Raw genomic sequence first — 19,980 nt, 5'->3', positions numbered from 1 at the left:
TATGAGTTATTATGTTGTTTCTATTCTTGTGGGTAGAACAGAAATTACTCCTGGACTTGTGTGAACACCAGGCTCTACTCTTCTTTTTTGTAGGTACTTTTTCCTACAAACTCTAACTCTGTCTTGCTCTCTGTGGACTCTCATCTTGATCTCCTAAACTCAGGGCGTCTACTACATTCTTTACTAGTTACACCTGCCTGTACCGTAGCTTACAGACTCTCTTAGGGCAGTAAGCAGGGCTTATCTCATTTTTTCCCCATCTCTCAGTGATCACTTCCTTTTATTGTTTGATGTCCTTGTCAGTTTAAAACATGTTTTATTTTGTTGTTGGTGTCATAACAAAACAGGTAGGAAGGTAACTCAGTCCCTTTAATTCCATCTTGCCTGGAATACTTTATGGTTTTTCTTCCTCTCTTTCCCTCTCCCTGACATTTTTCTTTTATAACTTCTTATTTTTAATAATTCTAGACTCACAAGAAGTTGCAAAAATAGTACAGATAGGTACTGTGTACCTATCATCCAGTTTCCCAAATGGTGACATTTTATATAACTATAGTGCATTACCAAAACCAGGAAACTGGTTGGCAAAGTACAATTAATTAAACTGTAGATCTTACCCAGATTTCACCACTGTTTTCAGGCATTCTTTGGTTTTGTTTTTTGGTATATCTATATACTTTTATGGCATTTCATATATAAACAGATTCATATAATCATCATTATAATCAAGATATGAAACTGTTCTGTCACAACAAAGGAAGTCCTTTGTTATGTCCCTTTAAAGTCAACTCCTTTCTCTCCTTCCTTAACCTTCAGCAAACATTTATCTATTCTCTACTTCTATAGTTTTGTCATTTCAATAATGTTATATAGATAGAATCATGTGCAGCATGTAACATTTTGAGATTGGCTTTTTTCACTCAGAATAATGCCCTTAAATTGTTGTGTATCAATAAATTGTTCCTTTTATTGGTGAGTTATCTTATATGGCCATTCCATGGGTTATACAAACATTCGCTCATAGAAGGATATTTAAATCATTTCCAGTTTGGGGGTCTTAAAAATAAAATTCTGAACATTTGTGCACAAGTTTTTTTTTTTTTGTAGAGACAGAGTCTCACTGTACCGCCCTCGGGTAGAGTGCCGTGGCGTCACACGGCTCACAGCAACCTCTTAACTCTTGGGCTTACGCGATTCTCTTGCCTCAGCCTCCCGAGCAGCTGGGACTACAGGCACCCGCCACAACACCCGGCTATTTTTTTGTTGCAGTTTGGCCGGGGCTGGGTTTGAACCCGCCACCCTCGGCATATGGGGCTGGCGCCCTACTCACTGAGCCACAGGCACCGCCCCTGCGCACAAGTTTTGAGTGAACACAAGTTTCGTTTAGCCAGGATAAAGGTAGAGGAGTATAACTGCTAGGATATTAATCATAGTTTCATGTCCTTTTTTTAAAGGAACTGCCAGATGGAATTCTAGAATGGCTATATCATTTTATATACCCACCAGCACCGTAGGAGAGATCCAGTTTCTCTGCATCCTTGCCAGCATTTGTATTATTAGTATTTTTTATTTTAGCCATTCTAGTAAGTATATAGTGGTATCCTGTTCTGGTTTTAATTTGCATTTCCCTAATGGCTGATCCTGGTGAACATCTTTTTGTGTATTTATTTGCTATTGTATATCTTCTGTGGTCGCATCATTTCCTAAGTGTTACATGAAAACAGGATCTGTACACATTAAACTTAAGTGCATAAATCAGGTTTTCTTCACTGCTGGGAAAAGTTCATTCAGGGTAAGAATTTGGCTGTGGTTTATATTTCTTGAATGGCCAAAATAAATACAAAAACGAAACAATGATAAAAAAAAAATAAAAACAACAGGCATTACAAACGGAATTTGTAGTACTAACTTTGAGGCCTAGACTTTGAGCTCTAATCTAATCAGCAAACTACAGCCCATAGGCAAAATCTAGCCAACGGGTTTGTGTTTGTATGGCCTGAAAGCTAAGAATGGCTTTTAATATTTTGAGTTATTACAAAAGAAAACAAAGAATATGTGACAGGGACCACATGTAACCTGCCAAGTCTAACACATTTACTATATGGTGCTTATGGATAAAGTTTGCAGATGAATTGAAATAAAACATGATCTTTTGGTGGTGGTGGGGTAAACATTAACAAAGTTAACATCTGATTACACATGATACTCCCAGGATCTTACACTTCAACAAAAACACAGGGAAACAAAAACACCATAAAAGCATAATGACTTGAAGACATTTCCTTTCTTGCTCTGTTGACCCAGCTGGAGTGCAGTGGCATCATCATAGCAGCTCACAGCAACCTCAAACTCCTGGGCTCATTGTTATCCTCCTGCCTTGGCTTCCTGAGTATCTGAGACTTATTCTTGAGTAATGAGGCACCATGTCCAGCTAATTTTTCTATTTTTTGTAGAGACAGGGTCTTACTATGTTGCTCATAGTAAGCAATTCTTCTGCCTTGGCCTTCAAACCTAGACTCAAGCAATTCTTCTGCCTTGGCCTTCCAAAATGTTGGGGCTATAGGTGTGAGTTACCTTGCTCAGCCCCTGTCAAAGTACTGTATTTTTTTTTTTTTTTTATTGTTGGGGATTCATTGAGGGTACAATAAGCCAGGTTACACTGATTGCAATTGTTAGGCAAAGTCCCTCTTGCAATCAAGCAGACAGCTATAAGTATATAGTATTCTTCATTCTGTTACTGAATTTCTTCCATGTAGTCCCAAAACATATCTATATTGCTGACAAATCATGTGTTAAAGGCTTGGAAAAAACCAAAATGTAAGTGTGTTCTAAAAGGGTGTCATTTCTAAGGATTAGTCATAACAAAAGGCTGGATTTTTTCCCATTTGGAGAGAAAACACTGTCTCTAGATTTTAAAAGTGGCATCCTATGAACACTTGGTCCCATTTTCACCTTTTCTCCAACTCACGAACTAGTATTCCATTATAAATCATGATACCACTGAATGTATAACTCCAGCCTAAACACAAGCTGAGAACTCTCTTCTGACTTGGTGGTTTACTTTGATCCAAAATGAATTTGTTATAAAAAATAATAAGTGCTTTATATTTTCAATTTGACTAAAATGAAATAAACCCAGTAGTGGCAGCTTCCTTACTATGCAGATGATGATAAGCACCAGTCCTTTGAGTGGCAACACACTTTTCCACAACTAATACTCTTTAAGTCATTTAACATCTAAACTGCAGAGTTTTAAGACAAAGGGACTTTGTACCACATGCCTGTCTAGGCTTGGAGAATAGCTTGATATTCCACAGTCAGGTTTCATCTCTAAGTTGATGAACCAAGTCTAAAACCCATAGGGAAGTCAGCTCTTTCTTAGGAATATCTTACCTAAGCTATTTACATGTCGAATTTGTCATATATGAGTAGAGCACGAAACTTAGAATCAAGGCTCAGATAAACCGCCTGAGAATACACCCATACCACAAACTCGTGCATAGCTTTTGAGTAGGTAAATATTTTAGTCTAAGAGAGTCCTAAGCTTTCTTTTGACCTCAAAATAGTACATGATACATGTAAATCACTGTTAAGAATTAGACAACTTGCAATAGCAAGGGAAACCATGGAGCAGGAAATCAAATAAAATTACAGGGTGACACATCAAAACCCTGTGGGAAGCCTGAGACAAAGGGACTAAGTTTTACTGGCATGGCTTCTTGCAGAAATTATCCAGGAGAAGTCATGCTACAGATAAAGTCCAGACTTTTTAGCAGCGAAAGTATTTCTGTTTCTGTGCCTCATAGGCTCTTATGAGGAAGACCCAGAGGAGCTGAGCTCAGCTGCCTATAATAACAGCTCACATATGAAGCTGCTCATTATTTCCAAAATTGGGTTTCAGATTGGAAACCTCTACCAAAAAGAAAAATCTGCCCTGATTTTTGAGGCCTCTTAAATTATTTCACCCACTTTATACATAGGGCCTGTGGCCTTTTGGGCACTGAACAGTTGTAGCATCAAAATGAAATATGAAAGTTTCTCTTTAAGAGAAGACTGCTGCTGTCTTCAGGTCCCCCCCACCCTACACACACACTATTACTCTAGGGGATTTAAATCAGAGACCACGTACAAGTCTACCTGAGGCCCAACCGCACAGTATATCCTGTGCTACTCTACAAAAGGACTTCGTTGATCAAAACCTAGATTCTTGCACTATGAGCAGGAAAATGAATATTTATTCTGCAGTGGGGCCCTTCCGGGTACAGAAAGTAGGGGCCAGAGTTTAAGACATAATAATTGCACACAAAAGAACTAAAGAGGCCAAGGAGCTTCATAAGACCCAATAAGATAAGCCTGCGTCTTCCTCATAGTGTTCATTTGTCTTTTTCTTCAACCAAAATTTGCTGAAGGCCTATTTATGTGTTTGCTGAGTTAAAGACAGCTCACTGTAGTGTCCAAGCCCCTATACTCTTTCTCCTAATTACTACAGTAACCTGCTAATGCTGTGGTCTCCAATCCTCAGGCGGAAGACCAGTACTAGTCTGTGGCCCTAAGGAACAGGGCTGCACAATAGGAGGGGAGTGGCAGGCAAGCAAGTGAAGCTTAAGTTGTGTTTACTGCTGCCCCCCACTGTTCACTGTCAGAGCTCCACCTCCAGGCAGACCAGAGGCGGCATTAGACTCTCATAGGAATCACAGGACCACAAACCCTACCGTACTGTGTGCACTCCTTATGAGAATCCAATGCCTGGTGATCTGAGGTGAGGTAATGCACCCGAATCCTCCTGAAACCACCTCCTCCCCACCCCAGGCCATGAAAAAATTGTCTTCCATGAAACCAGTCCCTAGTGCCAAAAATCTTTGGGACATCTGTGCTAATTAACTTTCCCTTCATCTACCATAGTTCTTTCTAACCTTTCTCCACTCAATAGAGTGACTTTTGTAATATACAAACCTAAGTGAAGCCTAAGTTAAAATTCCAAGGGCTTTGCAATGTCCTTAATATAAACTCCAAACTGGCCCTCTGCGATCTGACCTCTTCCAAACTCTTCAGCCTCCTTGCATACCACTTTCCCTTTTTCTCTCTACACGCTGGTCATAGGTGACTTCTCTCACTTCCTCAAACTCACCTTGCTAGTCTAATTTAGATGTATCACCTCTACATTCTCACAGCACTGCACACATACCATACTTTATTATAACATTGAGCCCCCATATAGGATTCACTGGTTTGTCTGTCTTTCCCTGTGAGATGACAGAGTGTAAGCTCCTCAGAAGGCGGAGACCACACTGTATGGTACCTTTGCACTCCTATTTTCTGGCAGTGCCTGCCTTAATAAATGCTAGGTAACTGATGGAACAAAAGTAGGGAAGACAGGAAGAGGAGCTAGGCCAGGGAAAGACAATTTTGATTTTAAATATATTAAGCTTGAGGTAGTACTGGTTTAATGGAATGGAAATGGGCAAGAACAATAAAGAGATCAGGTCTGCAGATCATAATGATCTGAAAGTTACATGCATAGAAATAATGGCTACAGTAAGAGACTAGAGTTTTAAAACTAAATCTAAATTTCAGAAAGGCATATTGCTTCCATGAGTAAAAGAATGAAAATATGACAAAACAGCATTCACGTATAACTCAAGCATATTTATGTGTGTAAATAATTTGATTATGTTATGATTCAGAGCACTGTTAAACAAATTGTGTTATTGCTTTAGATCACTGGGAGCAAAAATAGGTAACTCAGTTGGCTCTTTATCAAACTCATGCCATAAGATGACAACAAGTTGATTGTTACCACATTTGATGTGCAGTCATGTACCTCATAATGATGTTTCAGTCAACGGTGGAATCACTGTGCATTACTCGCCTGTTTGTGGTAACCCTGGTGTGAACAAAGCTACTGCCCTGCCAGTCATATAAAGTTAGAACACATGCATTATGTATATACACAATACTTGATAATCAATGACTGTGCTACCGGCTTAGTATTTACACTAAGCTAAGGATAATTTATTCAGTACAGTAACCTGCCATACAGGTTTGTGGCATAGGAGCAGTGCATGATCCCATAAAGCCTAGATGTAGAGTAGGCTATGCTGTCTAGTTTTGTGTAAGTACACTCTAAAGCAGTGGTTCTCAACCTTCCTAATGCCTCCTCATGCCATGACCCTTTAATACAGTCCCTCATGTTGTGGTGACCCCCAACCATAAAATTATTTTTGTTGCTACTTCATAACTATAATTTTGCTACTGTCATGAATTATAAGGTAAATATCTGATATGCAGGATGTATTTTCATTGTTACAAAGGGGTCGCGACCCACAGGTTGAGAACTGCTGCTCTAGACCTTTGCATGATGGTGAAATCTCCTGATGCATTTCTCAGGACATATCCCCTTCATTAAGCTATGTGTAATTGTACTTTTTATCAAGTTTTCACCATGTAACTAAGAGCCAGCCCATTGAGTCAGATCTGGGAGTTTATGGGTATTATGTTTATTCCTATTATGCTCTTTGTTAATGCTCTATGATTTTTAACAGACTACTTTCTCAACTTACATAACATATACACTGAATATTTAAAACTGAAATTTGATCTTCTGAAAACCACCCCACCTCTTTCTCCCCACACATTTCCTTTTCCTAGTCAGTATCTCCTGGGTAAGCTAAAAGCTTTCATCCATGAACAGTTTAAGTGTCCTTCTTGATGCCACTCTGGTAGGACTTAAAGGAAAACTTCACCAGTTTTAATTTTTTTGTTCATTAAAAAAATAAACATTAAAAAATAGTATCAGCCATTAGTATAGCCAGATGTGATGAAAAGCATGCAAAAGCTATTCACATTTGTAGGATTAAGAATTTGTTGTATTCATGAAAAAATGTTCATCATCTCTATATATTAGAGAAATGCAAATCAAAACAACCCTGAGATATCATCTAACCCCAGTGAGAATGGCCCACATCACAAAATCTCAAAACTGCAGATGCTGGCGTGGATGTGGAGAGAAGGGAACACTTTTACACTGCTGGTGGGACTGCAAACTAGTACAACCTTTCTGGAAGGAAGTATGGAGAAACCTCAAAGCACTCAAGCTAGACCTCCCATTTGATCCTGCAATCCCATTACTGGGCATCTACCCAGAAGGAAAAAAATCCTTTTATCATAAGGACACTTGTACTAGACTGTTTATTGCAGCTCAATTTACAATCGCCAAAATGTGGAAACAGCCTAAATGCCCACCAACCCAGGAATGGATTAACAAGCTGTGGTATATGTATACCATGGAATACTATTCAGCCATTAAAAAAATGGAGACTTTACATCCTTCGTATTAACCTGGATGGATGTGGAAGACATTATTCTTAGTAAAGCATCACAAGAATGGAGAAGCATGAATCCTATGTAGTGAATTTTGATATGAGGACAATTAATGACAATTATGGTTATGGGGGGGGAAACAGAAAGAGGGAAGGAGGAAGGGGGGTGGGGCCTCGGTGTGTGTCACACTTTATGGGGGCAAGACATGATTGCAAGAGGGACTTTACCTAACAATTGCAATCAGTGTAACCTGGCTTATTGTACCCTCAATGAATCTCCAACAATAAAAAAAGAAAAATCGGGCGGCGCCTGTGGCTCAGTGAGTAGGGCACTGGCCCCATATGCCGAGGGTGGCGGGTTCAAACCCAGCCCCGGCCAAACTGCAACAAAAAAATAGCCGGGTGTTGTGGCGGGCGCCTGTAGTCCCAGCTACTCGGGAGGCTGAGGCAAGAGAATCGCGTAAGCCGAAGAGTTAGAGGTTGCTGTGAGCCGTGTGACGCCACGGCACTCTACCGAGGGCGGTACAGTGAGACTCTGTCTCTACAAAAAAAAAAAAGAATTTGTTGTATTAAAAGAGCAAGAGGCAAGAAGATCTCTTGAGCCCAAGAATTTGAGGTTGCTGTGAGCTATAATGCCATGGCACTCTACCCAGTGCAACAAAGTGAGACTCTATCTCAAAAAAAGAGCACATTTATAATATGCACATCAAACCAAGTTCCTATTTATTCCAATCATATAAGGTTATCTTTAAATATTGCATTATAATATATACATTCAGGTGATTTTTAAGTTAGAGAATTAGAACGCAGCTCTTTCAGAAAATATTGAAATCAAGTTTACCCAGTGTGAACTAATGAGTGTTCCTAAATAACTGAATTAGTTCTTTTAAATGTCTGCATCATGTTACTGATAAACAACTAGAAGAAAAAGTATCAAAACTAGAATGTGACATGGAAAAGGATAAAAAAATTAAAATTGCAGTTAGGAATACCAAATTTCTACTATGTACAGAAAACGACTATTCATCTGACATAGCAAAGTGCAGCCTCCTTACCTGTAATTGTTACACCATCATCTTTATGAGCTTCAGCCATTTCCTGAACATGGACTTCTGAGTTCACATCAACCTCTTTTCCTGATAACTGTAAAGAAGCTGGAAGAGAAGATGGGACCTTGACAATAATAGAACCTGTAATAAATTTAGAGGTGAGCTTATTTCTTAATGCAAAGAAATCAAAAGTACCAGACTTTATTATACATTTGATTGAAAGGGTAGCACTGCTCCTGGTGTACTGTTTTAACTACTCATCATATAGTATTTTAAATAGTAGTGCCTTTTCCTTACTCCCAGCTGGTCAAAGATTCCTTCCTCTCGAGGCATTTACCGTGACTTCTGTCAAGAGCATGTGTCATTAGGATATTGTGAGCTACTAATTCTTCTTTTGCCAATAGCCCTATCCAGTTCATCCAATATCAGAAAGTTACTACACGTGTAACTTATAGGGAGGATTTACCACTGAGCATTTGCTAAAAGCCAGATATCTAATTATGTTATGTTCTTAATTCCCTTGTCAACTTTATGAGTTATTATCATCCTAATTTTATAGAGAACCCATTACTGTTGGAACTTAGACTCAGCTCATTAAATACAAAGCCCATGCTTTTAACCGCTGTTGGTATTTCATACACTGCTGCGTCATTATACTGCAAGACTTGTGTCTCCATTTATCATTATAATACAACTTGAACCCTGAGCTCTCTACTTTCACAGTTGTGCCTTGTATGTGAGGAAAAGTAACAGTGTGAAAAAAAGCAGCCATGCCCTTGTGTGGCTGGGTGCAGTGGCTCAAGCCTGAAATCTCAGAACTTTGGGAGGCTGAGATAGGAGGATCACTTGAAGCCAGGAGCTTGATAGCATCCAGGGCAACATAGCGAGACCCCTGCCTCTAAGAAATTAAAAAAAAAAAAAATAGCCAGATGTGATGGCACTTGCCTGTAGTCCCAGCTAGCTACTCAGGAGGCTGGGGCAGGAAGATCATTTGAGCCCAGGAATTTGGGGCTACAGTTAGCTATGATGGCACCACTGTACTTAAGCATAGGAGACAGAGAGAGACCTTGTCCCTAGGGATAAAAAAGGATTATTTGAATTCCAACTGATGAATTATTTCTTTTGAGAGGATTTCAGGTACCTCACCTTTATTCCATTTGAATCTGATTGACAATTTAAGCTTTGAAGGAGTAAATCAGAAAAAGTACTCTGTTAGCTATGAAATTATTATTTTCTTTTTTAAAATTTCAGGTTAATATGAGGGTACAAACGTTTTGGTTACATAGTTTGCATTTATTAGAAGTCCACATTGTAGTTGCTCCCTTCACTCTGTAGGTGGGCCATATACCTCTGCATTGTACCCATTACGTGAGAGCACACCAATCCCTCTTCCTTTTTTCCTCTCTCCCTTTCCTCCTGCCCCTGCCTGCCCCCATGTGACCTGTGTTTTCTCTTGTGTGGATGTGTCTTTGCTCATCTATTGGTTTCATATTGGTTTTAAATACATTAGATACTTGCTTTTCCATTCTTGTGATACTTTACTAAGGAGAATGTTCTTCAGCTCCATCCAACTCTATCCAGGTTAATACAAAAGATGTAAAGTCTCCATCTTTTTAATGGATAAATAGTATTCCATGTTATACATATACTACAGTTTGTTAATCCATTCCTGGGTTGATGGGCATTGAGGTTGTTTCCCCATCTCAGCAATTGTGAATTGAGCTACGATAAATATTCTAGTGCAGATATCTTTATGGTAAAATAATTTTTTTTCTTCTGGGTAGATACCTAGTAATAGGATTGTGGGATCAAATGGAAGGTCTACTTTTAGCTCTTTGAGGATTCTTCATACTTCTTCCCAAAGAGGCTGTATCAGTTTGCAACTGCACCAACAGTGTAAAAGTGTTCCCTTTTCTCCATAACTGTGGCAGTATCTGCAGCTTTGGGACTTTATGATTTAGGCTATTCTCACTGGGGTTAGGTGATATCTCAAAGTGGTTTTGATTTGCATTTCTCTGATGATTAGGGACAATGAACATGTTTTTCATGTGTTTTTAGCCATTGTCTGTCTTTTTCAGAGAAGGTTCTGTTCATGTCTCTTGCGCATTTATAAATGGGATTGTTTACTCTTTTCTTGTTTATTAATTGGAGTTCTTTATAGACTTTGGTTATCAACCCTTTGTCAGATTCGTCACATGCAAATATCTTTTCCCATTCTGAAAGTTATCTGTTTGGTTTAATTGTTGTATCCTTAGCTGTGCAGAAACTTTTTGGCTATGGAATCATTTTTCAAAACAATTATGTGAGTTGCACTGTAAATTCACCAACATACTTCTGAAAAAGTTTCTCATCAAATAAAGTAGGTAAAAGGGCACTACCATGAAGCATTAACTCCATCTCTGTGGACAACGACAGTTTGGATGACATCTGCTGTGAAAGTTATACGGATTCCTTTAGAACGTATTTGGTTATGGGCCATGGTTTTCCTTCTAGTCTGCTTAATATCACTTAAGCTTCCTTAAGTAATTTTGTATCTTCTCAGTCTTCCTAACTGGAGCTGGAAGTTTGGGGTAAGACTGATAAACTCGCATATCAACTCTTTAAAAAAATGATAAACAAAGCATATCACTGTAACTTGTTTATTTTACTAAAATACAAATTGCTTTTAAGGGTTCCAATGTAAACTACTAACAGGAAATTCCCCATAACAACAGATGAGGGCTTTAGGAAAAAATGAAATAAAAGAAAAACAATCCTGGAAGATTTCAGAATGAATAGAACATACATTTTTTTTTTTTACCAAACATACTTTCCTAAGTAGAAAATCATGGTTTTAAAAAGCTCTTATCTAGGAATTTAAAAATTATCAAATGTGATAATGTTACGAATAATTTTTCTGTTCTTTTTTTTTTTTTTTTTGTAGAGACAGAGTCTCACTTTATGGCCCTCGGTAGAACCATGGCCTCACACAGCTCACAGCAACCTCCAACTCCTGGGCTTAAGCAATTCTCTTGCCTCAGCCTCCCGAGCAGCGGGGACTACAGGCGCCCGCCACAACACCCAGCTATTTTTTTTTTGGTTGCAGTTTGGCTGGGGCCGGGTTTGAACCCACCACCCTCGCTATATGGGGCCGGCGCCCTACCACCTGAGCCACAGGTGCCGCCCCATTTTTTTCTGTTGTTAAATGAATAACATCTTAAATGTATGAGATCTTTGCAGAGAAAAGAGCTCTATCCCATCTCCCTCTGCATCTTTAAAAAAACAACTATCATTACCAAAATTTCACAGCTGTTTAAGACTTCTCATGATCTGAAAATTTTCCTAATGTCCCATGTTTATCACTATCGTTTTTAGAGCTCTTGTTTTACCTTCAACCTCTTTTCACTTCATGAACTTCTTCATGGTTGACATCAATACTACCTCCTTCAAAATTCAAAAATGAATTAATACTAATAGTATCATTTATTGAAAGCACACTGTGTTAAGATTGGTGATTTTCCTAGGGACAAAATGTTAAGTAGAAAAGTCAGTACTCAACTTTAAGTATGACTTCCAGGCCGAAGCATAAACTTTATGAATGAATCAATAAGGTCGTCATATTAACATTCCATAAGCGAAAAGAAAACAAGCATTATATTGTTTTGTTTTTCACTTGCCAAAATGGTAAAGACCTAAGAGGATCAAGTGGCTAGCTCTGAAGCCTACAGCAAGACGGTGGCAGAGTTGGAATGGATTCCAGATATTTTACTGACCATTAAGCAACAGAGGCCTGAATAACTTTCCATTACTGAAAAAAAATTGCCTTTCCCAACTGTGGTGAGAATTAAGAGATCTGAAGTAAGACACAAATCTTTAAGCTTCTGCCAGTAATATGGCAGAGAAAACAAACAATTGTAATCCTAATCAAATTTTGTAAAATCATATGCTATTTCTACAGCTTATTAGAACAATGTTCCGAATAATACTCTAAAGCATTTAAATGAAGATTAATGACCTTCAAAAGTTTTAAAGTTTTCTATTTGCTTTGTCATCACAGCTCACAGTAACCTCAAAGTACTGGGTTCAAGTGATTCTCCTGCTTTGGCTTCTCAAGCAGCTGTGACTACAAGTGCCCACAATACCCAGCTAGTTTTTCTATTTTTAGTAGAGATAGGGTCTTACTCTTGTTCAGGCTGGTCTAGAATTCCTGAGCTCAAGCAACCCACCCATCTTGGCCTCCCAGAGTCCTAGGATTGCAAGTGTGAGCCACCTCACCCGGCTAAAGTATACCATTTTTAATGAAAGATCTAGGCTCTTAGGATAAGTTGTTTGTATTAGAAATTAAATTATATAGAGAAACACATTATACATAAGGCTTGATACTTCAAAAGACTAAGTCAACAATTAGTTTAGAGGCCCATCCTGGTGATAACTTTTATTTCAGGATTGCACTTTGATATGTATTACTCTATCTACATTGACAGCCTGAGCAGGACCACTTATAGACTGGTAAAAAAGCTCCCAAAAGAATGTATGAAAACATTTTCCCTCCAAAGAATATTCTATTTTAGAAATAAGACTAAACTGAAAAACCTACATAGCGACATTAAAATAATAAAGGTCCACAATAATTGTCAAAATGTTACAACATTTTTGTTTGTAGTACAAAGGAAAAGACAGCCATCTGTCCCCAAAATTTTAGAAATCATTGGTCCAGAGGGCAAGTAGATTGGTCTTTAAATCAAGTTCTATCAGAAGACATTTTCTTGAGATTTCTAGGTCAGTATAGATAATTTGACCGTCTGTTTCCTAAGTGTTACATAAACCTTCCTTACACTGTATGTCAAAATAAAACATTCCATTTGGCTAACCTTTATGGGATTTCAGTTCCACTTTCCCCAGTTGGCTGACATAAACATCTATGGCACCCTGATGAGTTGAGGCTTTTAAAGATCCAGAGGATGAATCTGGGAAGAAGGAAAAACCATAAGTAGAATCATTCTTACTTGAGTAAATGGAATTGTTAACTTGAAATAAAAGGCTCTACTTTAGTAAGAGGAAAAGGAGCTAAGACCCTTGTAAAATTGTGTATTTTTCCTCCTAGCAATGCCATCATTTTCATTAAAATGTTAACAGTATCAGAAATCTATAAATCTATATCTAGATAACTTATTAAAAACCTCTACATTTATAGGAACCTGAATAATTTATCTCTACACATTTACTTTAAAACCTAATAAGGAGGGAAGTCAGTGTGCAAGCAAAAGGCCACAAAGTGTCATGGATGTATTTGGTTTATTGTCATATTGACAAATTTTGTAAAACTTCCAATAATTACCAAAGAATTCTATCCCATATACAGTCATATAAAAGTAGCAAAGTTAACAAAAAAATCAAGACCTCTCATAACTTTTTCTTTTAGCAAATTTGCTAGAACTAAAATTTTAGTTCTAGTGTTCCTAGTCATAAAAGGTTACATTGGTTTTGCTGTATTTTTTAGAAGGACATCAAGGGGTGAGAAGAGGAATTATTTGAAGAGTAGGTGAAGCTTGTTTACATGTTATATTTCTTTTCATGTTTCTGAGATTAAACAGACATCTTTAAGTTAAGGTAAAAAAATCATAATTAAAGTAGGGCTGATTTCACGCTCAATTTCCCTCTTTCATCCATGACCCCAGTTTTCAATCAGCCAGTATTTCAAGTTCATGAGGAAGTAAGAGACTGGTAAGTGATTTTTCCTTCTTCTCCTGTGGCAACTGAACCTATAATTGAATATTCTATCTGACTGCCTGGAAAAGGCCAAACCATATTCTTTTTAGTGAGACCTTTTTAAAAGTATATTTTATCAGGAGCCTTTATTACTTCAAAGTGGAAGCTAAGGAGAGAGTAGGGTAAAAATTATATCATACTTTTTATAAGATGTGGAGAGAAAACATTTGTATATCTATATACATTTTTCTTTAAAAGAAACTTTAAATTACTCTCAACAAAGACAATAATTTTGGAATAAGCTATTCAAAATCTAGCTCTGAGATCATTTATAATAATTCATCTCCAATCTATACTGAAAAATGTCCTTTATCAGACCCAATTTAATTAGTTTTCAAGTTTCAAAAGTAAACACTGATGCTGGGACATGTTATCACTAGAGATAAGTAACATAAAGTAACTGGACAAAGATGACTATTTCACTGCTTAAGCACAAGCAGAAACTCCTTTTAAAACCTCTTACTGAATCCTGAAAAAAGCCAAGTAAAACATACACTATGGTAAAAAAAAAAAAATGTGGACTACAGAATGTGTGTGTTATCCCAGACAGAACAAAGGAAAGTATTTAAACATTAGTTTGATTTCTTGCTTTCCCCAGGAGGGATGGAAAAAAAAAAAAACCCTAAGATTTTCAAGTGGCTCATAAACAATACTTTTACTTCTTTTTTCCCTCCCAAGTGGGAAATAAACAACAGCTAAATAATTACATCTGAAGCCACAAACTAATTATATCCTCATGTAATCAGTCTGGAGCTCTGATAATGGCCCATCCCTGGCAGGCTATCAAAAAAGAAAATTAAAATTTATGATATATTTTCAAAAGAGACAGTATAAGGATATCTTTTTTAAAATTGCAGTGAAATACTCTACTTTTGTTCTTCGTAATGTTGAAACTCCAACTAATTATCAAGAGTAAAATTAAGGTTTCATTTATAGAATTTCTTTTATATTTGGAGTCACAAAAGGATAAATTCTATAGATATGGGAGAAATTTTTAAGGGAAATATGCAATAGAGGGTGATTAATAAGTGAACAGAGATCTGAGTCCAGACAGTGGTAGGAATAAGCAGATTATCACAGAGAGTTTTCGATCATTATAATTCTGGGCAAAGATCTTGTTAGTCTGACAGAGACCATTGAGTTTTCTTGGAACATTAAATACACAAAAGGGAAAAACTGATGTCAACCACCAGCTAACACTACATACAACCAAAGAAACAGAAATTGGTAATATAGCCTTTCTAGTGGCAGTGAGTAACAACTAAGTTTTAAAGGCTAAAGTTCTAAACTTAACTATTTTCTTCAAACAAATGGAAAACGCTCTTAAAGTTAGTCAAAAACATTAAAGTTCTTAACTTTCATAATTTTATGCTTGAGTTTCAAAATATAAATATGAGGAAGAGCAACACGAAAGATATTTCTTGATTTCTGTAACCTGATGTATACACTTACAAAACTATACTAATCGCAAGAACAAGGAACAAATTTTACACATAGGACATAGGACTTGAAAAGGCGGAATTTTAAGGTCACTTAAGTAAAGGTTTCTAAATGGATGTCCTGTCTAGGTATTCTGTATTAGGGAGAGTGCAAAAAGGAGGCTGGGCTTATCAAAGGCACAAAAAGGAAAAAAAAAATTAAAAAGAGATGTTCTGTCTTTTTCTTAAAGATATAATTACCAGTACTAAGGTTCTGACAGTGCCTTCTGAAGAGGCAAGACACTATAGGGACCATAGAGCTTGGTGAGCAAATCTCTCTCAAATCCTCCTACCCCACCATTATCTACTATGAAGCTCTGCTTTCTCCTGTTGACTCATTTTAATTGGAAGATTGCCTAATGTTCCAAAGGTATTATTTAAAAAATAGAAATCCAAAGAAAATCAAAGTTTTGACATACATAATCACTAAGCACTTAATAGCACTTCAGCTTCTGAGAAAAGTTCTGAAATAGGTTTGAACATATACACAAAATCCAATGACTTGATAACTTAATAAGCTGATTGTTTATATTACCTAAATTAGAAACAGAGGATCATAATTACATTTATTCTTTTTATGAAGGAATCACAGAGAGGACACTTAATTATTCTCCTGAATTCAAGTAGTATAATACCTAAATCATCTCAAGTCTGATACATTTCAACTACGTAAACTTTTCTTGAGACCCATTTCAATACTTTGAAGCCTCAGCCAGTCTAACAAGTTCCCCCCTCAGGTTCCTAGGAATCAATTTTTGTTTCTTTGTAACTGTTTTGCTTCTCCTAATCTCAATTCCTCAAAATCCAAATTGCTCAGTACACTTTAATTACGTAGGTTGTCAGGATTTGTGGAGCTGTCTTCAACTTTCTCCAGTAACCAACCAATCAAGAAATTCCATATAACATTATCTTAAAACATTACCCACTTTTCACCTTTAGGATTAAGGCACCAAACCCAGAATTTTTCAATTCTTTATTTTTTTTGTTAAATAAAGTTTTATTGGAACACATATATATAAGTATAGCTATTCGTCTATGTACTGTCAATGGCTGTTTTTGTGTTACAATGGAGAGCTGCATGGTCCAGAAGACTATATTGCCCAAAAGACAAAAGTATTTTTTTTTTTTTATTGTTGGGGATTTATTGAGCTGCAATAAACAGTCTAGTACAAGTATTATTTGGTGCTTTATAGGCAAGGGCTGCCGACTCCTGCTCTAGAGCAAAACATTTTGTTTTGTGAAAATGATCTTAACTTCCCTGTAAATCAGAATATAAAATTTGATTCTACTTAATAAGACAGTGATTTACCAATTTACTGAAACCAGATTTTTGTTCCAAGGTAGCATTAGTAGTAAACATATGGATATAAAATTCTTGCTTAAAGAAATGAAACAAGTTGTCTTAAGGCAGTTATAACTTTTCATCGACCTTGACTGCTCACTATTTTCCTTTTTGAGACAGAACCTCAAGCTGTCACCCTGGGTAGAGTGCCGTGGCATCACAGCTCACAGCAATCTCCAACTCCTGGGCTCAAGTGATTCTCCTGCCTCCACAGGCACCCGCCACAATGCCAGGCTATTTTTTTTTTGGTTGCAGCTGTCATTGTTGTTTAGCGGGCCCAGGCTGGGTTCGAATCCGCCAGCTCAGGTGTATGTGGCTGGCACCTTAGCTGCTTGAGCCACAGGCACTGAGACTGCTCACTATTTTCTATGGGTAATGGAGTTCCTTCCACAGATTTATTAACTAGCACATGACCAAGTAGATAAATAGGACTTTGCTGAGTTGGGTAAAAATTATGTCATAGCCTTATTTGTTTATTTATTTCACCTCTTTAGCTGTTATATCCCTATTTTAAAAAATAGCAATTCTCATTCACTTATAAAGAAGCACAAGTGAGTTCTTGAAAAATAACCAAGGCATCTCCTGCTCTAGCTGTCAGTAGAAATGGGACGGATTCTCACAAACAGGGTTTGGGTCCAGACATACTAGAAGGAAGAAGCTTATAACAAGTAAACAAGCTCTGACTTCTATACATGCTGATAAATGTTGCTATGTCCTCCTCCTTTCTTCTCTCCTTCTTGCCCTTCCATTTCTGAATTAATGCTTACTGTAATAATACTATGTTTGAAATAATAGTATAATGCTTTATAACCTTATACTTGAAGCTAATAAAATGTCATGAATAGAAGGCGGAGCAGCTCAAGTTACAACTGCGCACCCCCAGAAGGTGGTTTTTTTTTTAAGGTTGTATCAAAGTACCCTACTGTACACCTATATTGCTCTGTCTCCCTCTTTCTGTGCCTCTCTTCTTTTTGTCAATATTCCTTTACCCACCTCCTCTCCTTTCTCTATTTTTCTATTTTTTTCCTTATCACTCAGTCCTCCTTTCTTTCATCCCTTTTTTGCTCTTCAACCCTCTTACCCTTCTGGTCCTGTAACCCTTAGTCCACAGGCACGAGAACTTAAAGAGCAAGAGGAAGTGAAAGGAAAATTAGGGCAAGGAAACAGATAAAAGTAATCACCCATGAGGAAGAATCAGCAGAAAACTCCAGCCAACATGAAGAACCAGTCCAGAACAACCTCACCAAGGGACCATGAGGTAGCTACTGCAGAGGATTCCACCTATACAGAAATGTTAGGAATGACAGAAAGGGAATTTAGAATACACATGTTGAAAACAATGAAAGAAATGATGGAAACAATGAAGGAAACTGCTAATAAAGTGGAAAATAACCAAAAGGAAATCCAAAAACAGAATCAAATCAGAGATGAACGATATGAAGAAAATAAAAACGATATAGCAGAGCTGAAGGAAATGAAACAGTCAATCAGGGAACTTAAAGATGCAATGGAAAGTATCAGCAACAGGTTAGACCATGCAGAAGAAAGAATTTCAGAGGTAGAAGACAAAGTTTTTGAGATAACTCAGATAGTAAAAGAGGCAGAAAAGAAGAGAGAGAAAGCAGAACGTTCACTGTCAGAATTATGGGACTTTATGAAGTGTTCCAACATACGAGTTATAGGAATTCCAGAAGGGGAAGAAGAATGCCCCAGAGGAATGGAAGCCATACTAGAGAATATTATAAAAGAAAATTTCCCAAATATCACCAAAGATTCTGACACACTGCTTTCAGAGGGCTATCGGACCCCAGGTCGCCTCAACTCTAACCGAGCTTCTCCAAGACACATTGTGATGAACCTGTCCAAAGTCAAGACAAAAGAAAAGATTCTGCAAGCTGCCAGGAGTAAGCGCCAGTTGACCTACAGGGGCAAATCCATCAGAGTGACTGCAGACTTCTCTAATGAAACTTTCCAAGCAAGAAGACAATGGTCATCTACCTTTAATCTACTTAAACAGAACAATTTCCAGCCCAGAATTCTGTACCCTGCTAAGCAAAGCTTCAAAATTGATGGAGAAATCAAATCATTTACGGATATACAAACATTGAGGAAATTCGCAACAACAAGACCAGCTCTACAGGAAATACTTCAACCTGTTATACACACTGACCATCACAATGGATCAGCAGCAAAGTAAGAACTCAGAAATTAAAGGACAGAACCAAACCTCCACACTGACGCAAATGATAAAACTAAGCAATGGACTCTCACCAAATAAGACGAATAGAATACTACCACACTTATCAATTATCTCAATAAATGTTAATGGCTTGAATTCCCCACTGAAGAGACATAGATTGGCTGACTGGATTAAAAAACACAAGCCATCCATTTGCTGTCTGCAAGAAATACACCTGGCTTCAAAAGACAAATTAAAGCTCCGAGTCAAGGGTTGGAAGACAATTTTTCAGGCAAATGGAATTCAGAAGAAAAGAGGAGTTGCAATCTTATTTTCAGATACATGTGGATTTAAAGCAACTAAAGTCAAAAAAGACAAAGATGGTCACTTTATATTGGTCAAGGGAAAAATACATTGAAGACATTGAAGAAAGAAGACATTTCAATTCTAAATATCTATGCACCCAATTTAAATGCTCCCAGATTCTTGAAACAGACCTTACTCAGTCTGAGCAATATGATATCTGATAATACCATAATAACAAGGGACCTTAACACTCCTCTTACAGAGCTGGACAGATCTTCTAAACAGAAATTAAACAAGGATATAAGAGACTTAAATGAGACCCTAGAACAACTGTGCTTGATAGACGCATATAGAACACTCCATCCCAAAGATAAAGAATATACATTCTTCTCATCACCCCATGGAACATTCTCCAAAATTGATCATATCCTGGGACACAAAACAAATATCAACAGAATCAAAAGAATTGAAATTTTACCTTGTATCTTCTCAGACCATAAGGCACTAAAGGTGGAACTCAACTCTAACAAAAACGTTTGACCCCACACAAAGGCATGGA

The 19,980-nt window shown here is 37.4% G+C and overlaps 1 protein-coding gene across 5 annotated transcripts in view; it reads right to left on the bottom strand.

The window, feature by feature from the left end:
* The window catches only part of FAM185A (family with sequence similarity 185 member A), a 63,140-nt gene that overhangs the window by 15,000 nt on the left and 28,160 nt on the right, over positions 1-19,980 (bottom strand). For 4 of the 5 annotated variants that reach the window (XM_053608551.1, XM_053608554.1, XM_053608552.1 and 1 more), the window contains exons 6-7: positions 13,219-13,314; positions 8,375-8,509 (exon numbers count right to left, since the gene is read on the bottom strand). In XM_053608551.1, the coding sequence (XP_053464526.1) occupies positions 8,375-8,509; positions 13,219-13,314 (231 nt within the window). The remainder of the gene's footprint in view (positions 1-8,374; positions 8,510-13,218; positions 13,315-19,980) is intronic. The other variant, XM_053608555.1, reaches the window with a different exon arrangement.

Source organism: Nycticebus coucang, chromosome 11 (genome assembly GCF_027406575.1).
Source record: "Nycticebus coucang isolate mNycCou1 chromosome 11, mNycCou1.pri, whole genome shotgun sequence".
Taxonomy (NCBI): Eukaryota; Metazoa; Chordata; class Mammalia; order Primates; family Lorisidae; genus Nycticebus; species Nycticebus coucang.
The sequence above is the reverse complement of the archived record's forward strand: the minus strand, read 5'-3'. Positions and strand labels throughout refer to the sequence as shown.